Source organism: Argiope bruennichi, chromosome 11, assembly GCF_947563725.1.
Source record: "Argiope bruennichi chromosome 11, qqArgBrue1.1, whole genome shotgun sequence".
NCBI classification, from domain to species: domain Eukaryota; kingdom Metazoa; phylum Arthropoda; class Arachnida; order Araneae; family Araneidae; genus Argiope; species Argiope bruennichi.
The window spans coordinates 18,223,386-18,246,990 of NC_079161.1; the positions used below are offsets into that span (position 1 = coordinate 18,223,386).

The 23,605-nt window shown below is 31.3% G+C and overlaps 1 protein-coding gene across 1 annotated transcript; it reads right to left on the reverse strand.

Moving 5' to 3' along the window:
* Window positions 1-501: 501 nt before the first annotated feature.
* Window positions 502-23,507, reverse strand: LOC129956980 (uncharacterized). Its single transcript, XM_056069068.1, has 4 exons — window positions 23,188-23,507; window positions 21,189-21,322; window positions 11,988-12,115; window positions 502-922 (listed from the first exon to the last, which is right to left on the reverse strand). The coding sequence occupies exons 1-4, from the start codon at window positions 23,421-23,423 to the stop codon at window positions 704-706; spliced, it is 717 nt and encodes a 238-aa protein (XP_055925043.1). The 5' UTR covers window positions 23,424-23,507; the 3' UTR covers window positions 502-703.
* Between the last annotated feature and the right edge of the window lie 98 nt (window positions 23,508-23,605).

Here is a 23,605-nt window from a genome sequence, read left to right on the forward strand (position 1 = left end):
TTTTTTCCCATGTTTGGTAGTAAAAGAAGGAATTTTATGTCTTAATACCTGAGCAGTTTACAACTAAAAAATTGAGGTTACAGTACTGCAAAAGTTAGAAGATTTTTAAACAAGTTTTTAATAGTGCTATGATGGCATGAGATTGGTTTTCATTAGATAAGTTCATATACACAATGAAAAGGACATATATAAGACTATTTGAAATAATATGGCTTTAATGTTTTTGAGAGTTAATTAAAATTAAATACATGCAATATTCTCAGCAGACCAACTAGTCACCAAAAACGGCTAGTATATATAATATTTGAATAATAATGGTACAAATGGTTCAATGTAAAAATTCATTTTTTTTTTTTTCCATATCAATATGGATTATTTAACAAAAAGTTACAACAGAAAAATGAACTGAAAAAAGCTTAAATAAAGGAATTATATTATAAAACTTTAGAAAAAAAAAGATTTATTTGAAACAATATTTTAAAACACAATAAAAAAATTAGAAATTGTAGTTAATAGTCTTTAATGATTACAATTAAACATTTTCATATTTAAGCAAATTTTTGGTAGTTTGGTTTCTCAATCATAAATGCAAAAATGAGTGGATAAAACGTTTTATAGATGTTTTTTTCACATCATATAAATCTGTAGAGCATATATATACATGACAGCAATAAAATAAAAATGATTTGTTGCTTGAAAATATTCAATCTTGTGTTATGAACTTCTTTAATAATGTACTTTGAGTTCTAAAGATGTCATTTTGTTCTCTAAGTAATGCCAATAACGTTCTATCATTCTTTTTCAGCTGATGACTGACTTGTCGAAATGATCTAAAAAAATTCACAAGGACTTCTTTTGTGGTGGTTGGTAAATCATTGCTTGGAGGATCTGGGTTATTTACTTCCTTCGGAACATCTTCATCCTAAATTAAAAAAATAAATAAATAAGGTTTTATAAATTTAAAAAACATTCAACTTTGTAGCTATTGCAAGAACTCTGATATTAATCCATATCGTATTTGAGATCATACTGAACTTTCCAGCAATTTGGTGCCATTTTGTAAGAAAAATAGTGACCTAGGAATCATAAGGTATGATACAGGGTGAAGTAGCAAAATAGAATGTTTTAGAAGTATTTACAAAAAGTTTTGGGTTGGCAAGAACAAAAGTATTAACAAATAAATTTTGTGATTAAATAACATTTAACATTTTCATACACAAAATTATCATATTCCATTTGTTTCATTTATGCATTGTCAATGGCTTCTTAATAGTCTTGTAATAAATAAAAGAAGGAAAAATAAAAGGAAATGACATAAGAGATTAATACTAATTATATTGAATTTGGCACAGATGCTTTGTCAAAGGTCAGTTGTTGTTTAGTCTGAAATTCAAAGCAGATTTTTTTTTTTTTTGCAAAGAGTCAGACTTATGTCTAAAAATTTATTTTTCATGAATTGCAAATTTTATTTCATTTGCTTCACTTCGTTTGGATTTTGTGCCTTTTGCAGTCAGCTTTTGTCTTCTTTTATATTGTATTAAATAATACAAATCATTAGAAGAATTTTTTGGATATGAATTTATTTGTCTATTTTTAATATGTCTTTTATGTATATGTATACTAATTTTTATGCATTATTTTCACAGGAGTTTCAGATCGTGAAAGGGCAATTTTTAGACATAGAAGACAGGCTCTTCAATCCTCTATGGAGTCTTCTTCAGCGGAGTTTATCCGCTAGGCAACGCAAATCTGATATCGGAATAAAAACAAACCACGAATTCGAATGCGGTAGCTAAACGTAGCCAGACCGCCAAGCAAGAGACAGCCCCCACGAATGCTATTGTCACGTCCAAGGACCCGGCGATTATTGTCAAGGACGTCTGATTGATATTGTTACGAAATTTCCGGGGTTCGTTTGGATAGTGGGGGTTATATGGTGTGAAGAACGCTCAATCACCAGGCGGCAGTAGAAAATAAAACAACGACGTTTATTTACACGAAGACACACAGGACAGCACAAAGACGACAACTATATACAGCACAGAAGACGATTATCTTCAGTCGAGACGTGCAGCAGCACTACTCCGTCGCTGCTCCGCTAGTCCCTGGAAGGCGAGTTCTTCACCGTCGCTTCCGACTACTACTCAATTCACGACGACGACTCTGGTTCACTCTACTCAGCTCTGCTCTGTCGCTTCCGACTTCTCCTCAATTCACCGCTCGACTCACCACTGCCCGGCAGCTGCGGGTGCTTCTTTTTATAGGTCTGTGGAGGCGGGGCTAGAAGCCTCTCGACCAATCAGGAACGTTCGAGGCGTATCTCCGTTCCTACTGGACGGATCGGGAAAATTCTCGATGTTTCGGGTATGATCTATTTTGGCGCCAAAGTCGCCAAGCTCTAGGATCTCCTGTGGAACCCACTATGCTGGGAAGCCGCATCGAGGATTCGTAACAATATCAATCTACCTCCTGAGGAAAAAGACAAGCCATTTGAAGGTTAGTGCCGACGCATTTATAGTGTCGCAGAAGGAATGCAAAATCTTGAAACACTGTTTCGAACGTGTAAAGAAGGAGGAACGGACTTTAGTTGATAGATACAACAGGTTATTTCAGAAAACGGTGGATCATTTTGGAAAAGAGAGTTTTCAGTAAGCCTTGTTCCGATTGATTCTGGGACATTTGCCCCTCTCTTGTGGTTTCCTATTGTTCTTTGACGTCTATTAATTTAACCGACAATTTACGGGAAGCTCAAGATCACCGTCCATAGGCGGCAATGGTTTAACAATGGGTCAGTTGGCAGATTTATGACCAAATCCGTAAAGCCACAGGTTGTTCGAACGGGGCTTTAGTCGTACCGAGGGCTTTCCGAAAGAAAATTCTGGCATTATTTCAAGAATTTACATCTGGGCATCACTAAAACCAAGGATAGGCTGCTAAAGCAAGGATTAACTGCGTAAAAGAATACGTAAAATGATGTGACCCATGTCAACAAACAGGGAAAGCCCACGATAAGAAGAAGACTCCACTTAAACTGGTACCGATCATCACAGAGATATTTCCTCTTAATAATAAAAATAACAGATATCTATTAACGACGATATGCATGTCTTCTAAATATCCGGACGAAATACCTATCGACAATATAAGTTCCATATAGGTGACGGATGCTTTGTTATACTCTGTTTCACCCTAACTTGGCAGTAGTGTATATTCTAGGCATGCCGAATCGCAGTCGTCATCAGGGGAACAGGGTTACTTTAAAGTACAATGTTACTAGAAATGCAGATCGCTGGCGAAACTTTATCTCGCAAATTTTTCGCCAAATAGTAAATATTTATTTACTTTATCATATTATCACTTTATCGGAGAATTAATTGTTTCCTTATTTTCATTATTTTTTCAATATTATTGACACATTATTTTAATAAATCATTAAAGTTATTTCATTTCGTTTCACCGTTTCTCAAAAGAAAACAATATATCTTTCAATATTCTGTAAAGCGTAGTTCGGTTAATGTTTTTCGAAAAGATATCTGTATCATCGTTCACAACTTTTAAAACTTTATCTAATGTTGGGATCTCATTTCTGCGAAAAAAATGCACGGATTTTTCGTCAAATACAGATTAATGTAAAATCATCATATTTTACAAGACCTGAATGTTTATCTACAGAGCCTGATCGCTTCTTTCCAGGGGTACTTAAAGGATGCCTTTATTTCTTTTTTCAAAAGGAAAACTGTTCATTGCGAAACATCTGTAAGATGCGAAACTTTATCGACGATTTGATTGATAGAATCTTAAGGGTTTTCTCGGAGTCGAGAATAAACATTTAATATGTTTTTACATGTTGCCCTTCTTGTTGGTTTCACTCGTCTTGAAGGTGTGCACAGCGTAGTCGGTGAAAACACTTTCTCTTTTTCAAACATTTTAGAAGTTAATAGAAATGACGAATCGAATAAATATTCACCAAACAAAACTAATAACTACTAATGCGATTAATAGTATCAAAAATATCAGCTGCTAAAAAAGCGAAAATAAAAAAGTACGAAAGATGATAATGGTTGCGAACTGAATGAAGTTGAGTTGGCGGAGACGTAAAAGAAAAGTGCGCCAAATATTGACCTTGAAGACCGGTTTTAGCCAAAGTGGAATTCATTATGTCAATCTTTTAGTTTTATTCGTTCGCTTTATTTACAAAATACTTAACAAATAAGCACTTCTAACTTGAGAATAATTTTAAATACATATTCATAAAAAAAGGATTTCTGTAATTTATGATGTTATTTGATAAATTTCTGCGCATTTTAACTATTTTAAAGTCGGAATTGACGGGGAACTCTTTCCCAACGCCGAGCGTCACATTTTCTACCTTTTACAATACTGCCAAGTTAGGGTGAAACAGAATATAGAGATATTTAGCCGTATGGGGTTTCATCGCGAAGTTCAGTGTGACCGAGGTACCTCGTTTACCAGTCAATTAACGATGTAATTTTTTGAACGTTTTGGCATTAAAATAATTCATAGTTCTGTACACCATCCGCAATCGAATCATGTCGAAATATTTCTCAAAAGACACTTGAAAGTCTTATGTCTAGAGTCAGGGTGTGATTAGTAAAAAAATCTTCTAGCAACCTTGTTAGCACTACGTACTGTTACACATGAAAGTACGAAGTTTAGCCCTGCAGAACTAGTGCACGGAAAAAATATAAGGGCGCCAAGAAGTCCTGTTATATAAACATTGGGTCAAACCACAAAAAAAAAAAAAAAAAAAAAAAAAAAAAAAAGTCCTCAGTAGTCGAATGCATGTTTGAATTGATAAATAGGATGAAGAGATGTCAAGAATTAGCCGCTGAAAAAATGGCGGAGGTCCAGACGAAACGAAAGAATTGTTAAAAATGCGGTGCTTCGTAAATTTCGAGTAGGTGATCATGTTTCGGTTCTCGCAACCTCTCAACCGCATAAAATAGCGGTACAATGGATTGGCCCTGGTGTAATCGAAAGTCAACTTTCAGACATAAATTATAATGTAAAAATGGCAACCAAAAAGGGCAAAACTCAAATATATCACGTGAACCTATTAAAACCGCATCATCAAAAATATCTTGTACAAATAAATCTTGTGATTAGTGGAGGTAAAGTAACTCTCGAAGATGAATAAGAGTTTGAGAATTCCGCATCCGATCTCTGATCCAAATGTGTATGATTTTGAGGGGATAATTAGGGATAGCGCTTTAGAGGAAAGACTCAGTTCATTAGAGATTGACGAATTGCGAAAATTGTTAGGCCGGTATCAAACGAATTTTTTTTTTCAAATGAGCCAGGAAAAACGTACTTAGTAGAACACGACCTAGAATGAATTAGTAATGAACCAGTTAGGTCCAAACAGTACCACACTTGTCAGAGTCAGGTTGAAATTCTGAAAACTGAAATTAGAAGAATGTTGAATTTAAAAATTATTGAAATCGGTCAATTCGAATACACATCACCAACGATCTTAGTGGAAGTTCCGGGAAAAGACCCTCGTCTTTGTATAGATAGATTACAGATGTTTGAATTCGATTGTGCAAACTCAGTTATTTCCCGTTACCGAATATCGAAGAGCGCGTCGAAAGAGTGTCTGCCGCAAAGTTCATGACATTAATTGACTTAGCAAAGCGGTATTGGCAAATTCCCCTTAGTAAATAGGCCCAACATTATGCCAAGTTTGTAACAAGTTTCGACATCTATTTTCCATTAAGAATGCCTTTCGGGTTGGTCAATAACCAGTATTTCTTTCCGCTCATGCCGCAGGTGTTAAAAAACTGCGAAGGCTTCGCCATCCCATATTTAGATGACATTGCGATCTTTCGCAGATTTGGAAGGATCATTTGAAATACATAAAGGAAATCTTAAAACGTGTCGGCGACCCAAATCTAACTATAAAGCCGTCTAAGTACAAATTTGTCCAAAACCACACCAAATATTTGAGACATATCGTAGGTGGAGGAGTACGAACTCCCGCGGAAGCCCAAATCAAGGTAGTCTTAGATTTTCCCACTCCCACAGCAAGAACGCAAATAAGAACTTTTCTGGGTTTAGTTGGATATTATGCTCATTACGTAAAATATTTTTAAAGGGGAAGGTTATGTTTTAAAGTGGAAGAATTAAATATTGTACAATAAAACTAATATATTAATTAATATATAAAAATATATTTGAAAATTTACAAAATTTTACTAATGGAAGAAATGATATAATTACAATTTTTATATCCATTTTTAAAAATTTGTTCCAAACTAAAACTACGAAATACAAAATAATTTTGTAAAGTGAATTTAAGAAAGGTTTTAGACTAACACACAGCCTGAAATGGAAATAAACTGGAAATTTTGTAGAAAGCTTTTAATGTCCATCTCATTCAATTTGAAGAATAGCATTTTGTCACTTCTGCTGCAAAAGGCAATTCTTCAAATTGTATGCAGCGAAAAAAAAAAAAAAAAAAAAAAAAAAAAAAAAAATCGGACACCAAAGGTCTGCCATAAATAGAAGACGAAGAAAAAACCCTCACCATATTAACAGTGGAAAATAAAAATAAAAATGTTAAATAAGGACAAAAGCAAAAAAATTTAAGCACATATGAATATTTCTAGGTACAAAATGCAGACATCTGCATAGATAAAATTTTGTCACACTATACAGAAGATTTTGGTGAAGTTCTTTTCTGAACATTTTTTTTAATACATAAAATTATGGAACCAAAAAAGAATGGAATACCTCGAACTGCACTATTAGCAAACTGCATAAGGATCACGAGATTTCTCGTTTTTTACAGGCCGAACATTATGGACGGGTCATGAAATATCTCATTTTAATGTGTTTTCGGCTTAATCGATGCATAAAACTAGAGGCAAATATTTAACACATTAAGGACCACAAAGAAATCTGAGAGACATACGCCTGGGACAGCACGTTTTTGGGCAAATTTGTACATTCTAAAATCATCATAAATTTGTAATTTATGAAGCGATAACATATGGGATACTCAACAAGAGAAAACTCGTGAGCAGTTCGTAACAGACACGAGAAAATTCGTGATCGGTCCTTAATGTCTCAAAACAAGATACTGCTGCAAATTGTGCCGAACACCATTGCACAAGGGAATATGCTTTACCAAATATCACACTCTAAGGCATTATTCTAGTCTGTGAAATAAATAATAATTAAAATATAAAAAAATTTCATGTAATAAATACATGTATAAAATATACAGTAATATTTAAGAATATGTAGTGATTGGATTTTGAAGCGTTAGGAAATAAACGTTCATAGATGGCGCTAGACAACTAGGCGAGTGTAATTAAAAGAGTGATGTCATTCGAGTGTTGGCTCTTGGAGGAGAAGGAGTTACTGAGCAGAGTAACTCGAACGAATCTGCAATAAATTTGTTGTTAAGTTTTCTATTTGCCTATTTATTCAAAGCACTCACGAACCAACCAGAATATGTAAATGTAAAACCAAATGCAAATTAAAGATGTGCGTACATGCATCCTAATTCTTGCCAAACATGCTTCTAGAGCGTTCAAAAATGTGCGCGTTGAGCGTCGTACGCAGTGTGTTAGTGTACGCAGTGTTTTTATAACAAATGCCAGACACAAAATAAAATTACTTGAACTAAGAACTCAATTAATTAATAATATCAAAATAATGTTACATTTGATGATGAACATTACATACGCTTAAAACATGAGATTTTTTTTATTTAAGAAGAAAAAGATAAAGAGCATTTCAGATAAGATGCAGATTGGAGTGAATGCAGATAAGTTTTTTTCCATCACACTGCCTTCTGATAATGGTGAAATATATTCATACACGTGTAGATGACAAAGAGAAATGTTGAAACGTAGAGAGGTTGAAGATGGTGATACCAAACAGATAGAGAAAAAGTGTTATGAGGAAAGAAACAGGCAAAAAATTGGAGATTTTTTTGTATGTTATAGTAAAAACCCAAAATCAATCAAAACGCGAATTTACTAGGTAAAACGTGTTTTAACTAACAGCACTAGGGAGAGCCCGGAATAACTAGGGAAAATGCGTTTTAACTGACAGCATAGGGAGAACCGATTTTATCTAATTATTGATCTATTATTTTCTTTAAATATATGTTTACTATTTTAAATTCTGTAAGCATTTATACAATAGACTACAGCTAATCAGGGTACAAATTTGATGCAAAGTAATCACTGCTTTTCATTTTTGAATTCGCTGTATCGCCTCAAATTTACTTGACTCAAGAATGCCGAATCAGGAATCTGAGAACAGCAGCAAGTAAAGGAGCTGTAAGAACAGAAGGGTTCGTCCGCTGTTCTTGTCAAAAAGATTGTTCTTCAAAGAGATATGTCTGTATGAAAAATGGTTCTCTTTGCAATTTTAAATATCACTCAGAGCCGGCCTCCTATACGAAGGTGCCTAGATGCAAGAAACCAATTGGGGCCCTCAATTTTTTGAAAAATAAGTAAGCCATCTAACTCTCCGACCGGTCACGAAGGCACACGGATTTAAACCATAAAAACTGAATGACCGGACCACCGCAACAGCAACATTGGCGGGAACTGTGGTTGAGTCCTAAGGGCTGTCACCAGCCATGGTACAACCCTCCTCGAAAGAAGTGCGCCCCGTCATCGATGGGAGGAGTCAGATCTCCCACCTATTAGTGTACCTTCCAGGGTGGCGAGTTCCAACCACCATGCCGGAAGCATCTCATCCTCATTTCAAGGTGCCCCTACCCGGGTTTTTTTTTTTTTGTTTTTTTTTGCAAAGTAAAAAAAAAAAAAAAAATACTACAAATACGAATTACATCATGAAGGTGTTATTTAATGCATGATGCTATTAATTACTTCCGAAAAATTACAATTTTTTGCAATTTTTTTTTCGATGTTTAGTATAGCAAGTGCATTTAAGCATTATGCACACATGCTTGACCGAAGACAATTCTTTAGTAATTTTAATTTGCTGAAAGAGCGCTCTGCAATTATTATAGTAACTGGTAAAGAAAAGTTTTAACACAGTTAATGATTAGATCCAATAATATGAAACGTTTTATAGTATGAATTATTAAAGTTATAAATGCAATTTAACCTAGTAGATGATAGGTGAGGTAAATGACAGTACTTTATGTTTATAATATGTTGCACACTTGCACTAAACTGTAATATATCTGTAAATTTCGTAAATTTCAAAACTCATCTGTTGTTCCAATTAAATTTCTTCCTCTCCATACCTCTATTACCGTTCAGAACATTATTTTAGTTCTTGATCACGTTGAGGGAGGGCCTCAATCACGGGGCCCTGATGCATAGCATCTGCCGCACCCCCCAGATGGCCGGCCTTGGTATCACTGTAATTTGCCTTGTCGAAATAAGTAATTTGTAATTATGGTAAGAAAAAAATACTTTTTTATCCAAATAAAGTATTTTTTCCTTCAATGATAGGTTCTTTCCTCAAACACTGTGTTTATGTGAATTTATTATATATAATATTTTGTTTTTATTTAATTATTTTATTAGTATCTTTTATTCTTTGTATATTTATTTATACAGTAAAGATTAATACTGAACATAGATGGCGCAGTATGCGCTAACCCATATGTATGTTTGGAATGTGGGGGAGGCGCACTTAAGCTGTTTTTGTAGACACTTCTCCCTGAGAGTTGGTGTGAAACTAGTGCAAGTAGGCACCGCTCGCTCTTTTGTTAGCGGCAAAAAGAAGTATTCGTTCGCTCTTTGTTAGCGGCAATTTCTACTTTAATTGTATATAGTATTATGTGTTACCTTATATATGTGAAGTCATCGTCCTTGTGTTGTTATATGTGTGTGTGTGCAAAATAAATAAGAAAAGAGACAAGAAGGCATCTTTCCTTGGCTTAAATACACACAACCAGCTACACACTGCTTTACTATAGGTTAATACAATAATTTTTGATAAATACAAATAATACTGTCTAACAAAGCAGTCAAAACATGAATAAAACGAGTTCTCTCTAGAGCTGTCAGTTAGAACGCGTTTTCCCTAGTTAATTCGGGTTCTCCCTAGCGCTGTTAGTTAAAACCCGTTTTACCTAGTTAATTCAGGTTTTGATTGATTTTGTATTTTCACTGTAATATAAAACACACATAAAATATTTAAGACCCTGTCTCAAATCTAGTAAGTAGAGAGTAACATTTAAAGTTATATGTTAACATTCTACGAAATACATGACTTTCTTATGATGATATGGGCAAAAATTTTGCTTCGCTGAAATATGAAATTACACGTACGAGCTTTAACTTTAAATAGTATATAAGATTTTTTAAATTATTTATTTCATCATCTCTGATAAATAAATAAATATAATCAATGGGTTTTCACATGTGATAATTTATTCTTATAAAATCATGAAATAGGATCAGATAAGTTCTAGAGATTTATTCATTTATCTAGCTATAGCAAGATTTCATTGGTGCTGTTAAGAGAAATTCAACAGATATACAATACACTAGCGTCTAGTTAGCGACTATCCGGCCTAGTTTTCTTTTACCATAAATAAATGAGGAGAGCAAAGTGTCTATTAAGACATCTATTCAAGACTTTTTCAAAGTCTAAAAACTTAAAGTTTTGCTTCTTATCTTACCTTTCCATATCTAAGTAATCATTTATCAGTGAAAAATAAAATCAGTTTGAGCCAATTTTCTTAATAATAAGGCCTAAGATTTTTTAAGATTTCGTTTACGTTTACTGCATTTAACCCTTTAAAGGGCCATTTTTTTCTAGTCATATTATGTTAAAATATTTTTAGGCTTGAAATTAGAATAAGAAAAGGGATTCATTTAGCTTATTAGATAAATTTAATTTCATTAATTAATTAATTTGGTAAATTGATAATTAAGTAACAAATCAAGACACATCACTTTGTCTGAGATAAAGAACTGAAGCATCTAAGTTCTGACTTACTAAAAAAATTTGACAGAACTTATGAAAACCTACATAATTTCATACAAAGATGGATAAATTTGGTGGGAAGCATACTTCCCACGGTCCTATAAAGGGTTAAGTTGGGTATTACAAAATTTATGTTAAAATGTGAACAGTTTATATCCTTTAATTTACTTTTTTTCTAATAAACTCCTGGAATGTGCAGTGCAGTTTATAAATATATATATATAAACTACTAGTACAGAGCGTTCTATTATACCTCGACACTTTACCGGCAATTGCTTCTATGATTCGCCAGGGCGCGGCTGCGTTCGCATTAAGATAAATGGAGGGTTTAGCACTCAATAAAAAGTAAGAAAATATTTATTTTAACAGTGAGTTTTTGGTATAAAAACTTTGTCTTCTGGTATTGGTGAGCAAAGAAATGAATTCATAGAATTCCAGTCTAACCGGCTTTTTTGTTATACGGCTAGTCCTTCCACCACAGTATGCCAGATACTCAGACGTGTACTTTACACATAATTACATATATGGTGGTATGTAGATTATTATGATCCATGCAGGAAGCACCAGGACGAATGTTTTTAGGAACATTTCTTTTAATAATCACATTCACACACTAAACAAGCACAAACACAAAGACAAGACATTCACGCGCGCGGCTTCACAGTTCAGCATCACATCTCATTCTAATTACATCCGCAATGCACTATGGGATGACCTGATCAGGTATCGCCATCTAGTATCCAAAAGAGAAGATAAGAGTAATGCAACTGCTACACATATAAATAAAGATAGTAAAATATTATATTCTTGGAATCTGCTGAAAAGTTTCGGATTTTCATAAAAATTTTTTTATTAAACCAGTGATTGGTGAGTAAATAATTTGGATCACAAACAGTGTCTCTGAATGCTACACTTATTACCCTATCATCCACACTATGGTTTTAAAAGTTATTTCACATTAAAAATAAAGTTAAAAGGTAAAAGTCATTTAGAAAACTTAAACATACAAAGAAACTTTAAGGACAGAAACTCACTTTTCTTTGAGACTGATTATCTATGGAGCAAGCCTGGGAAGTTGATTCAGGAACAGAACTAAGATTTGGAAGACCTTCAATTATTTGAACCTCTTCAGGATCATTTACTTCTTCAATGATTTCTTCGCCTACAATTATAAAAATATACTTAAAATAATGCAATAAAAACTATAGAGATCAAGGGCATTCTTTTTATGCAATTATCCTTAGCAATCAGGAAAGAATGATGATTTGGAATGAGATGCATAAATATTCACATGAATATAAGGATTCATCTTAGTACTTTATTTCATGTGTTTACAGCTTTTTGTAATCTCTGATTTTTTATAACTATCAAAATTAAGCACTGCAAAATGATGCACCATCTAGAATAGAACCAGAAAGGCATCTATTCTAGATAGTGGCATAACTATCAAAATTAAGACATAACTATCAAAATTAAGCACTGCAAAATGATGCACCATCTAGAATAGAACCAGAAAGGCATCTATTCTAGATGGTGGCATAACTATCAAAATTAAGCACTGCAAAATGATGCACCATCTAGAATAGAACCAGAAAGGCATCTATTCTAGATGGTGGCATAACTATCAAAATTAAGCGCTGCAAAATGATGCACCATCTAGAATAGAATCAGAAAGGCATCTATTCTAGATGGTGGCATAACTATCAAAATTAAGCACTGCAAAATGATGCACCATCTAGAATAGAACCAGAAAGGCATCTATTCTAGATGGTGGCATAACTATCAAAATTAAGCGCTGCAAAATGATGCACCATCTAGAATAGAATCAGAAAGGCATCTATTCTAGATGATGGCATAACTATCAAAATTAAGCACTGCAAAATGATGCACCATCTAGAATAGAACCAGAAAGGCATCTATTCTAGATAGTGGCATAACTATCAAAATTAAGCACTGCAAAATGATGCACCATCTAGAATAGAACGAGAAAGGCATCTGATGAGTGCAAAGGGTTAAATGTAACTCAACTGTTGAAATAAATCAACTACTAAAATTAGGAGAAAAATTCCATTAAACTAAAAATTTAAAATCAGCTAGAGTAACTATTTAAAAATTATTCTACAAAACTAAATTTTTTAAAGTAAAAAATCCTTTTTAGAGTAACTACAAAATTAGAGGCACTATATTTCAATAACTTAAAAACCAAACATTATTAATACAAATAATTAATAGGATACCTATCTTTTGCGTCCTAAAATTAAATTTTAGATTACATGTTCCAAGTATTTTCACAAAAAGGGGATTCTGATGTAGAAACAAGAAAGTGCTTTATTTTCATTTTAAGAAAATAGAAAACAAAGTATTGGTCTTCATTAATTCCCCATGGAATTACTATTCTTGTTTCTTTCTCTTTTTTAATAAAACTTTTTAAGGAAAAAGTTTTTCAATGACACCGCTATATACTAATTTCATTGTCAATGAAAGTAAAGAAGATATTAAAATAATTTTATGTCACTGATTCCATACCTGGCATTGATTTGCCATATTGGCTTTGGTTTTCAAAGATAAATAAAAATTAAATTTAAGCATAAGGTGCATGCAGAATTCAGAGTGCATTGTAAAATATCTCACATGTAAATAAATAATAAAATTAATTAAAGTAAAAAAAAACAATTTAATCTTAATGAGTAATTATTATATAAATCATAAGATAATTCGATATAAAAATCATGTCAAATCTGAGCCAAATTAAAGACTGAAATTTAAAAGTGTATTAATAAATGAAATAAAAAAAGAAAATTTACAAATCAAAATTAATTTATCTTAATGATACACTAAAAGAATAGCATGCTAAAACTACTTAATGATGTTGGTTTACACTCAATAAAATGAAAACTAATAAGTTGGTTCAATTAATTCACAAAATGCCATTTCTTATGTGATTTCCTTTTATGCACAGAGAAAGTTTAGCACTGAAGATTACAGCAATAATTTACCAATTTATGTATCTCCCAATTGCTTTCATAATTTTGTTTTATTAATTTTAGATCTTTGTGAAATTTTTCAACTTATTCCTCATTAAAATTGTCCAGTTAGTCTGGAAATTCATCCAAGGAATAAATGTAGGAAATGCATCTTTGTTGCCCCATTACAAAAATTAATCAAAATTTTTAAGCAGATTTCACAATAATTCTTAATAAACCTTTGATTTGCAGTCATATAAACTTTATCTTAATAATAATTATTCTTTTTGAAATTATTTTATCTTAAAAAGTAATTACAATACTTCATAATAAATAGAAGACATAATACTGATCATACACACTAAAAAAAATTTGAATTTTTAATAAGCTTACGGATTTAAGATACATCAAAATTCCCTGCCATTAGTGTTTACTTTAACAAATTCATTAGATACAGTTTTATATAAATTGGGTTGTGGGAGAAATTTCTATGAAACAAAAATTGCATAATAACATTTGTTGCGCCTACAGTCAGCATTCTCTTAAAACTCATTTAACTTTTTTTTTACTTTCTTGCACATGAAGTAAAACAAAGAGAAAATGTTGTAATTGTCTGCAAAACACAATAATTCAAAAAGTTTTTGAGCTAGACAGATGAAATTTGGTATACAGTCTCTACTCCAAATTTGTAGATTTCTATCCGGTTATAAATGAAATCCACTCAGAGGAAGTAAACACAAAAACTATAGGATGAAAAGGTCAAGATGGATAAAATTTGTTACACAGGTTTTAAATCTAAAATGTAAGTATGCATCATATTTTGAACCCAATTCATCAAGTGGCCGACTGTCTGTTGTTCTGTACTTTCACATGCATGCAAATGGGATAATTTAAAAACACATGGACTAAAATATATCAAAGCGATGATCAAAGGTACAAGATTGTGCGAATACAAATGTAGTTCTGTGTTAAATTTTGGCCTCAATTGGTCAGAAAAAGCATCTAAAATATACATTTTGATGTTTTATATACTGATATTCAATTTTAATAGCATCCTAATGATTAATCACCGAATGTCACACTCTAATATGCTTTTTTGCAACTACTGTTCACCAACTGCACATATTTAATAATATAAACAAGTAAATTTAGAAAATTTATACCAATTCTGCTAATTTCCAGTATTTTCCATGTGTCCTACCATTCCACAGGCAAATGAAACAGGGTTAATTTTTAATAGCTTTATTTATCCCAAATGAAATAGATCACCTTTAGATTAATAAAAACAGACCACTGAGGTTCCTGACAGCAGAGTTTCTGCAAAAATATATTAATAACTTTATATTTTCCCTTCAATTTCATAGAACATAGCTAATAAGAAATGATAGTGATTGTTGCCATGTAATAATATACAATTACAGAATTCTCCTTCTGTGGAAGGAAACATTTCAAAAACTTTCAAGGAATTTTTTTTAGAAAATTTAAAAATTATAAAATTACATGCTTTAGATATAGAAATGCAAATAATAAATTCATATAAAATATATAAATATTTTTTAAGTTCATGATTATTTCTTTGCTTAAAAACATTCTAAATATTCCAAACATGCTTCTAAACATTTAAGAGAAGAACACTAAGGATATTTATCATGCTCATCTTCAGTTAATAATCTAAAATTTGTAGTTAAAAGATGGTTTTGAGATTACAATTCCAGCACCTTTACTGCAAGCCACCATACAGCAATTACTAGATACTAATTTCAGATTAATTACTAAAGGGTACAGTCTTCCCAAACACATTCACAGTTTACTTGAAATAAAATTCATTAAAAAAATGTTAATCCTATAAATATGTCTTAATGTTAATTTTGACCAATGTTTGTCAGAATGATGAGGAAAATACAAGAAACAAATGCAAATTAAGAAATCTATAATTAGATATAAACAATGAACTGAGAATAATATCTCATTAAAATATTTAAAATTTACATTTTAAATTATACTTTTCAAATTTCAATTTCTAAAGCTATTTGGTTTTGTTACGGAAGGAAAATCTCTATTATCTGCTATCTTTTTAACTGTTGGGTTGGTAGATAATTATCAGGCGTTTATTTGACATGCTATATTTTAATAAAAATTTACAATATTTTATAAACTTATGAATGCGTGTCGATAATCGTACTCACATTCTTCATATTATGCTGTACCACTCTGAGAAAGGATGGAAAACAACGCAGTCATTTGGCAATCTCAACGAACTTTTCAGTGAAGGCACAATCAGCAAAAGTCAATGCAAGGAATGGTTTGCCCAGCTTGGAAAGATATGGAAATGGGCTGGAAGGATTCCCCATGAACTCAGCGATAACAATAAAGCCGAACGTGTTCAAGTTTTTACCGATTTTCTTCAATGAAACGAGCGAGAGTTGTTTCTAGAGAATCTTGTCACTGGGGATGAATCGTGGTTTTTTTTTCAAAAACCTCAAAAGGAAGAAGGTTTGCGTTTCGCTAGGAATTTCACCAAAAGGAATAACGAAAGACGTGAACTCTAAGAAGGCAATGAGGTGTGTTTGATGGGAGAGAAGAGAAATCCCCCATTGGGAAATCATCTTTAACGGGTTATTGGTGGAAATCCTCTTAATTTGTTATTGGTGGAAAGGCGACGATGAGCATCGACAGTGCAGATTCCAGACAAAAAAGGCATGCAGTAATTCAACATCAACATCAACATTTTCTGTATGTATAAACAATATGAGAGAAAATGTGCAAATAGCATTCATATGCTAGTTATAATGGAATGACAATACTTCATTGTTTTAATGAATGGAAAAGAACTTCTCCAAAAAATGTGGATTTAAACAAGATGCAACTTTTAAAACAGTAAAATTATTGGACATGTGTTATAGCATTCTTCACAAACATAAGACACTCTGTTAAAAGGCCTCTTTTTTTTTTTTTTTTTTTTTCAGTTCCAGTAGCTCCACTAGTAATCAAGTAACTTGTAATCCTTATTCCAGTATTAGTATCTTTTCTCATCTATAGGATTTTAGGATCATCAAGTTCTATCAAAAATAAGTTTATGCTTTTGCTTCTTTTAACAATGTTTTTCATTAACTGTTAACAAAAATGAAAAGATTTTCATATAACAAAGGCATCATCAATGCAGATGTCTGAATATTTTGAAGAGATGTCTGTAGAATATTAGCAGAATAAGAGAAGCTATTTTTAATCAGAATCAATTTATCCTGAAAAGTATTTATAATATTATCACCCATGCCAGATCCAAAAGTTTCTTTAGACTTATTTTATTGAAATCTATGTATTTCTTTATGTTGTCAAAAAACTTTTAGAATACTTTTGCAAACACTGATATATTCTACCAAGTGGAAAGAATAAAATTTCAATGAGAGTTCAAAAGAACAAACAAATTCTAAGAAATTTGCATGTCCAGCTAGATTATTTTATACACTCCTAGAATAACATCTACTTTCCATTCAATAGATTTATGTTCATATTGAAATGCTCAATGGATTCTGTGCAGTCTACAAATACCTAGATCTAAAATTTTAATCATTTTCACACGGATGTTCTTGAACATGTTTCGCATTCATAAGTCTATACTAATTTGTAAAAATAATTGTATGGACACATTCGAAATAACTTCTTTGACTCACTAACATAAAGCAGTAGTATGTCTTAAAAATAGTGAATTCTAATGTGTTGTAAAGACTCTATTGGTTAATTCACACAAATATCTTACAGCAAGATCCATTTGGTGTTTTTGTGAAATGCGGTTCAAAGCCTTGTCAAACCATATTACTAATTTTTTATTATTTAAAGATTTCTTAAGAGATTGTAAAAAAAATAGAGCTAATTCGGAACAATTAATGCATGATATTTTTATACAACCTAAAATACATTTTTTGGCTATTTCATTATCAGTGAACATATATGAAAATATTTTGATATATCAGTGAATACATTAAAGAGCAAATGTAACACAACAAATTTTAATACCCATAAAAGTAAACATTAAAAAAACAAAAAAACAGACAGATTTGCTGTTAAAGCAGGCCGTGGATGTAAAACACAGATACCACAGGCCATATACTACAGGTGTATGCGGATAGCACTTGAAGCCTATTCGTATAAGATCCGTCACTTGCAAGAGTTAAAACCAGTCGCTAATGATATGCATGAAATGTTCGCTTAACTATCTTAGCACGGATGAACGTGGAACAGAATTGGCCATGGAATATCCTATTGACTGATTAGGCTCACTTTCACATGAGTGGAACAATGAACACCCAAAACTAACTATATATATGGTCCACTGCAAATCCTCAATAGGTTCAACAAATGCCCTTGCATTCACCACTTGCAATTGTTTGGATTGGCTTCACTGCGACCTTTTTAATTGGGCCATTTTTCTTTGAGGAAATTACTCCGCAGGGACCAATAACTTGTTTCATAACTGCAGCCCATTATCGGGATATGTTGCAAACATTTGTAACTCCAGAACTATAGCAGCGTGGATGCCTCACTACAATATTCCAACAAAATAGAGCTCCTCCTGACATAGCACTTGTAGTTCTACAATAACTGCAACATCATTTTACTGAGGATCACGGTATACTTGTGCATTTCTTACAAGATGGCTTCCATGTTCACCTGACGTAACTCTTTATAATTTTTTGGCTTTGTGGTTACTTGAAAGATAAAGTTTATCAAGAAAACATAGGAAATCTGGCAGATTTGAAGAAACAGATTTTCTTGCACACATGCAACATTTGAACCAGATCTGTTACATGCTGCTGTGAATCATGTTATAACACGGTGTAACATGTTAGCTCTGAAGCAAAGTGAGCATATTGAAAACCATCAGAGAAACTTTTGTTTGCTGTCTTTCATTTGTTACTATCATTGAAATTTTTATAGTAACAAAAGTTTGTGTTGTGCAGTAAAGCTTATTTCATTTTTTACCTCGTAGTTTGTTCTCTATTGTTTATGCCATGTTTCATATTCATTACCTTAAACCAATCACTCATATTTCACCTAGAGGATTTTTTAACTAATTTTCACATGGCACCAATCAATTTCTCTTTGTCTGAAATGCATATCCTTCAAATACGAAGTCATAATATCAATTGGTTCTCTCATCAGGGTGTCCCAATATATTATATATATATATATATATCACCTTGTATATGATAATCTAATTTAAATTCTAATTATTTTCCTACTTTTTAAGTTATTCTAGCTTGTATTAACTTCATTCTTATTCTAAAATGTTCTCTTATTTCCTGATCCAATTCCCACTTTTTTTCATTTAAATACTTCTAGATGCACTCTATAAAAATGCTGGTCTCAGCAGGTTCTTATGCTCCGAGTGAAGGTATGAAAATCCCTAATGCTTACAACATTCTTCGTTCATTTTTACAACATTTATAAAAATAAAGCATGTTATCCATTATTCAGCCTGCTGCATTTTCACCATATATTGATTTTATGGATTTTCTATAACAATATGAATTATTTCAAAATAAATAAAATAATATCAGTTTTGAAATCAATAGTTTCAAGGTGCCTTAGACCAGCGGTTCTTAACCTATAGGTGCCTTAGACCAGCGGTTCTTAACCTATGGGTCGCGACCCAAAATTGGGTCGCGAAGCATATTTCTTGGGTCGCTCTGAGTCGAACCAAAAAAGTTAGTAATACACCAAATTTCAGACATTTTAGAAATGACGACTTGAATAAATATCAACAATCGAAAATGAATGTTATTAACAAGATCAAAAAATATCAGCTGATTAAAAAGCGAGAGCAAAAAAAGTACGTGTGATGATAATAACGGTGAGAACTAAATGGAGCAAAGCTGGCGAGGGCGTACAAGAGAAGCGCGCCAAATATTTCATTATGTCAATCTTTTGGTTTTATTTTTCGCTTTATTTACAAAATATTTAACAGTAAGCACTTCTAACTTGAGAATAATTTTAAATACATGCTGATAAAAAAAACGATATCTGTAATTTATGATATAATTTGATAAATGTCAGCGCATTTTAGTTGTTTTAAAGTCAAAATGGATGGGGAACTCTTTCATAGCGCGGCGCGTCACATTTTCTGCCTTTTACAATACTGCCAAGTTGGGGTGAAACAGCCCTATAAGTATTATTGCCCTTTGCAACAACATATATGTGTGAGGCTGGTTTTTCGGCTCTGTGTGTAATCAAAAACAATTACCGGAACAAGTTAAATCCTGAAATAGATATAAGGTGCTCCTTGAAAAGCATTCAACCGAGGTTTGAAGATCTTTCAAAATGTATTCAAAGCACAAGGTTCTCATTAAAACTGTATGACTTGCATTTAAAATTTAAAAGACTTAACATATGTATTGATATTTCTTTTTTTTTAAGGAATAAGTTAAAATGTCAGTTATTTTCAAAAAGTTATAAATATATTTTAATTTGGTCAATAAAAATTATTAAAAACATTGATTATTAATTAAATTTTCCTTGGATCGAAAAGTACTTTTGTTTATCTTTATTATTAAAAAAAAAATAATAAAAAATTTGTAAGTTAAAAAAAATTATCATCGTAGGATTGAAGATTTTTTAAAAATACGATCTAAAATAAAGCAATGAAAAAATTTTGACTTTTTTTTGGGTCGCGACATGAACATATTTCTCAAATTTGGGTAGCGGCTTAAAAAGGTTAAGAACCACTGCCTTAGACTGTTAGAATTTCATTAACAATTTTTTTAAAAAAATTTATTATTGAGATCAAATGTTTATTACTATATAAATATTTTTCCATATAAAAATAAAACCATAAACTTATAGGAAGTATCAATCAATCTAAAACAATATAACTAAGACATTCAAATTTCAATGTCCTCTAAAAAAAATCAAGCAAACTATAAAAAATTAGTTTTAAACTACTAATCCTGTTTTGAAAAAACACAAGGGTCATTTTGTGGTTGATTTTGTAATTCCAATCATAATATATATATATATATATATATAATATAGCTTCAACACTGTTAATGAAATGCTGAAATAAATTTTTGCTGTTTGATTATCTAAATGCAAATAATCAGGAGAAACTGCATATGATTTATTTTATAACCGAGCTTCAAAATTCATGAATTATATTACAATTATCTGAATTAAACTCAAATTTCAGTTGGAATTAGAAATGTACTAAACACCAACATGAAAATTTCTTAAAAATAAAAGAAAATTTTCAACATTAAATTACATATATGTACTAACTCTTTTCATCAGATGGTGCAGATGGATCCACTTCAGATTCTGTTTGTAATTCTAATTTCTCAATATCAATCAGATCGAAGAACAATGGAAAATTTCCGACTCTGCCATCCTTCAAAATGGATTTTTTTTTAATCCTAAAAATAAAAAACAAAATCTTAGTACAAAATTGCAATATCATTAGCAAACAAGTGAAATAATTTCATCAATGAATTGCATAAAAATCATGATAACATGGAAATGAATAATTCGAAAATATTGTTCATGATATTACAATTCATGATATTCAATACCAAAAAGAAAAATTACAAATAAAGATTGGCTCTAGTTTTTGAACAAATCTAAATTAATAGGAGCCCAATATATGGTTATTTTCCTTAGCTAAATGGATTATTTGAACAAACAGCATGAATTTTTAGTATCATGAACACTATGATGACAGCATTTTATAAATCTTGCAAAAATTACAGATCTAGTATTAACCTAATATTGACCTAGTGTTTAGTAGTATTGACATGATAATTCTTTAGCTTTAAACAATAAATTGATTCATAGTTATAAGCTATCAAATCTTGAAAATGATCTCATTAAAAGGTTTTTATAATTTTATCCACCTTTGCATATTTTTAAATGAAGATCTTTAATTAAAAAAAAAAGTTGAGTTTTAAATTCCACTTTTTATTTTTGGTGACACAAAAAACAAATTATTGAAATTGCATAATGGCAGCACAAACTGTTTTCTTTTTTGTATGTTAAACTCCAAAGTAAAGCATTTTCATTGATTTGTATACTTTATTTTATTATTTTAGATTAGGGAGGTTCAATCACATGTTTAAAAAAAATCCCTTTAACCATTGTAAAAATTCATGCCTTGGAGCTGGATGTTATGATATCTAATTAATTAGTCAATCAGAGTTGTAATTTGCAAACACTTAAATCAATTCAAAACATAAATTTCAGTTACATTCCTTTAAATTATGTTAAAAATACTAAGACTAAGATAATTGCAAGGCAAAATTATATTCTAAAAAAAGGATTTTAACAATCAATACTAATTGAAAAATTGATAAAAAAATCATTTAAAAAGACTTTGGATTAAAAAAAAACACCTTTTAAATTGAATAAAATATGAAAAAAAATATCTTTCTTTCAGATATTTTTAAACAAGCTTTTGACTTCTTTGTGTTGCCTAAAAAAAGAGAGAGAAGAAGGGGGAATATAAATTGCAGAATGGCAACTTTTTGACATCAAACTCTGGCTAAATAGATCAAGAACTAAGGCAACATGAAACCATTTCTTGATAAATCCTGCTGTTAATGCACGGTGGACATTAAATTAGATATTGAGATTGTGATGTGGGCCCATTTAAGTATCACAAAAATTCCACTTTTTACAATGATCACCTCCTAAAATGTCAAACTCAAGTTCTGATTGCTGCTCAAGACAGCAATATATGCACTATTTGGTAGCATATCATTTTATAGAATCCTACCAACCAATTTATTAGGAAATTATTTATACAGAGGACATTAATAAAACACAGCACTTTAAGATAAAAAAAACCAATAAAATACGTAAGAAATTATTTTATTTTAATATATTTCATTACTACACATGCAATGGTCTTTTTTTGTCTGCTTTTACCATTAATTTTTAAAGCTCATAATTTTAGTCAATGAATTAATGAAAGGAAACAAAGGGCAGAGGTGCTACAGGTACTATTAAGGTTATTTTAGTTATTGGATATGTTACTTTAAGCTTTCATAATTATATATTAACTACCATTCATGTCTTTTTTTCCAAAAATTAAGGATCTTTCAGGATAAATTTTTTACAAATGCTTTGCATAATGTGAAAAATGTATTTGTAATCGAAAAAAATATAACTGACTTCAAATATTGCCTCGGTTAATGAAGATACAATTAGCAGAGTTCAAGCTTTCTCTAGTGTAATCAAGAATATAAAATGTTATTATAGAATAAAAACAATCTGAAAAAAATACCTGTAAGATTTCAGTAAAGTATGAGTTTTAACCATAATTTCATGCACTGATCGTTCATAGTCATGTTTCAAAAGATCTTTACGAATTGCATCGTAGAATAGACTTTTACGTCTAGGGTTTTCCTGCCGTTTTATATGAAAATTACTTTTCCATGATTTTAATAAAATGTCAACTTCACTATCAAACCATTTCCGCATTTTTTTCGCTTGCACAGGCTTAATTGTTGGTTCTTCCATTCTAGTTTGTTTTGTTATGGCTATCGATTGACAGACTTTGATTAATAGACAAACAACTTCAGACGATCGCAGTCACAGTGATTTGTCTAATCGAAACAAAAGTGTTAATGAAAACTAAAAGAATATGTAAGAGAATAATAATATGCTAATCATATCAATTTCTGAAATATATTTTAGTTTCT

What these genes read in the sequence shown, in the direction of transcription:
- LOC129956980 (XM_056069068.1), bottom strand. Translation starts at nt 23,423, where the DNA reads ATGGAAGAACCAACAATTAAGCCTGTGCAAGCGAAAAAAATGCGGAAA. An exon ending in ACTTTACTGAAATCTTACAG is followed by an intron (nt 21,323 to 23,187) that starts GTATTTTTTTCA and finishes TTTTATTTTTAG; the next exon opens with GATTAAAAAAAAATCCATTT. An exon ending in ATAATCAGTCTCAAAGAAAA is followed by an intron (nt 923 to 11,987) that starts GTGAGTTTCTGT and finishes TTTTTAATTTAG; the next exon opens with GATGAAGATGTTCCGAAGGA.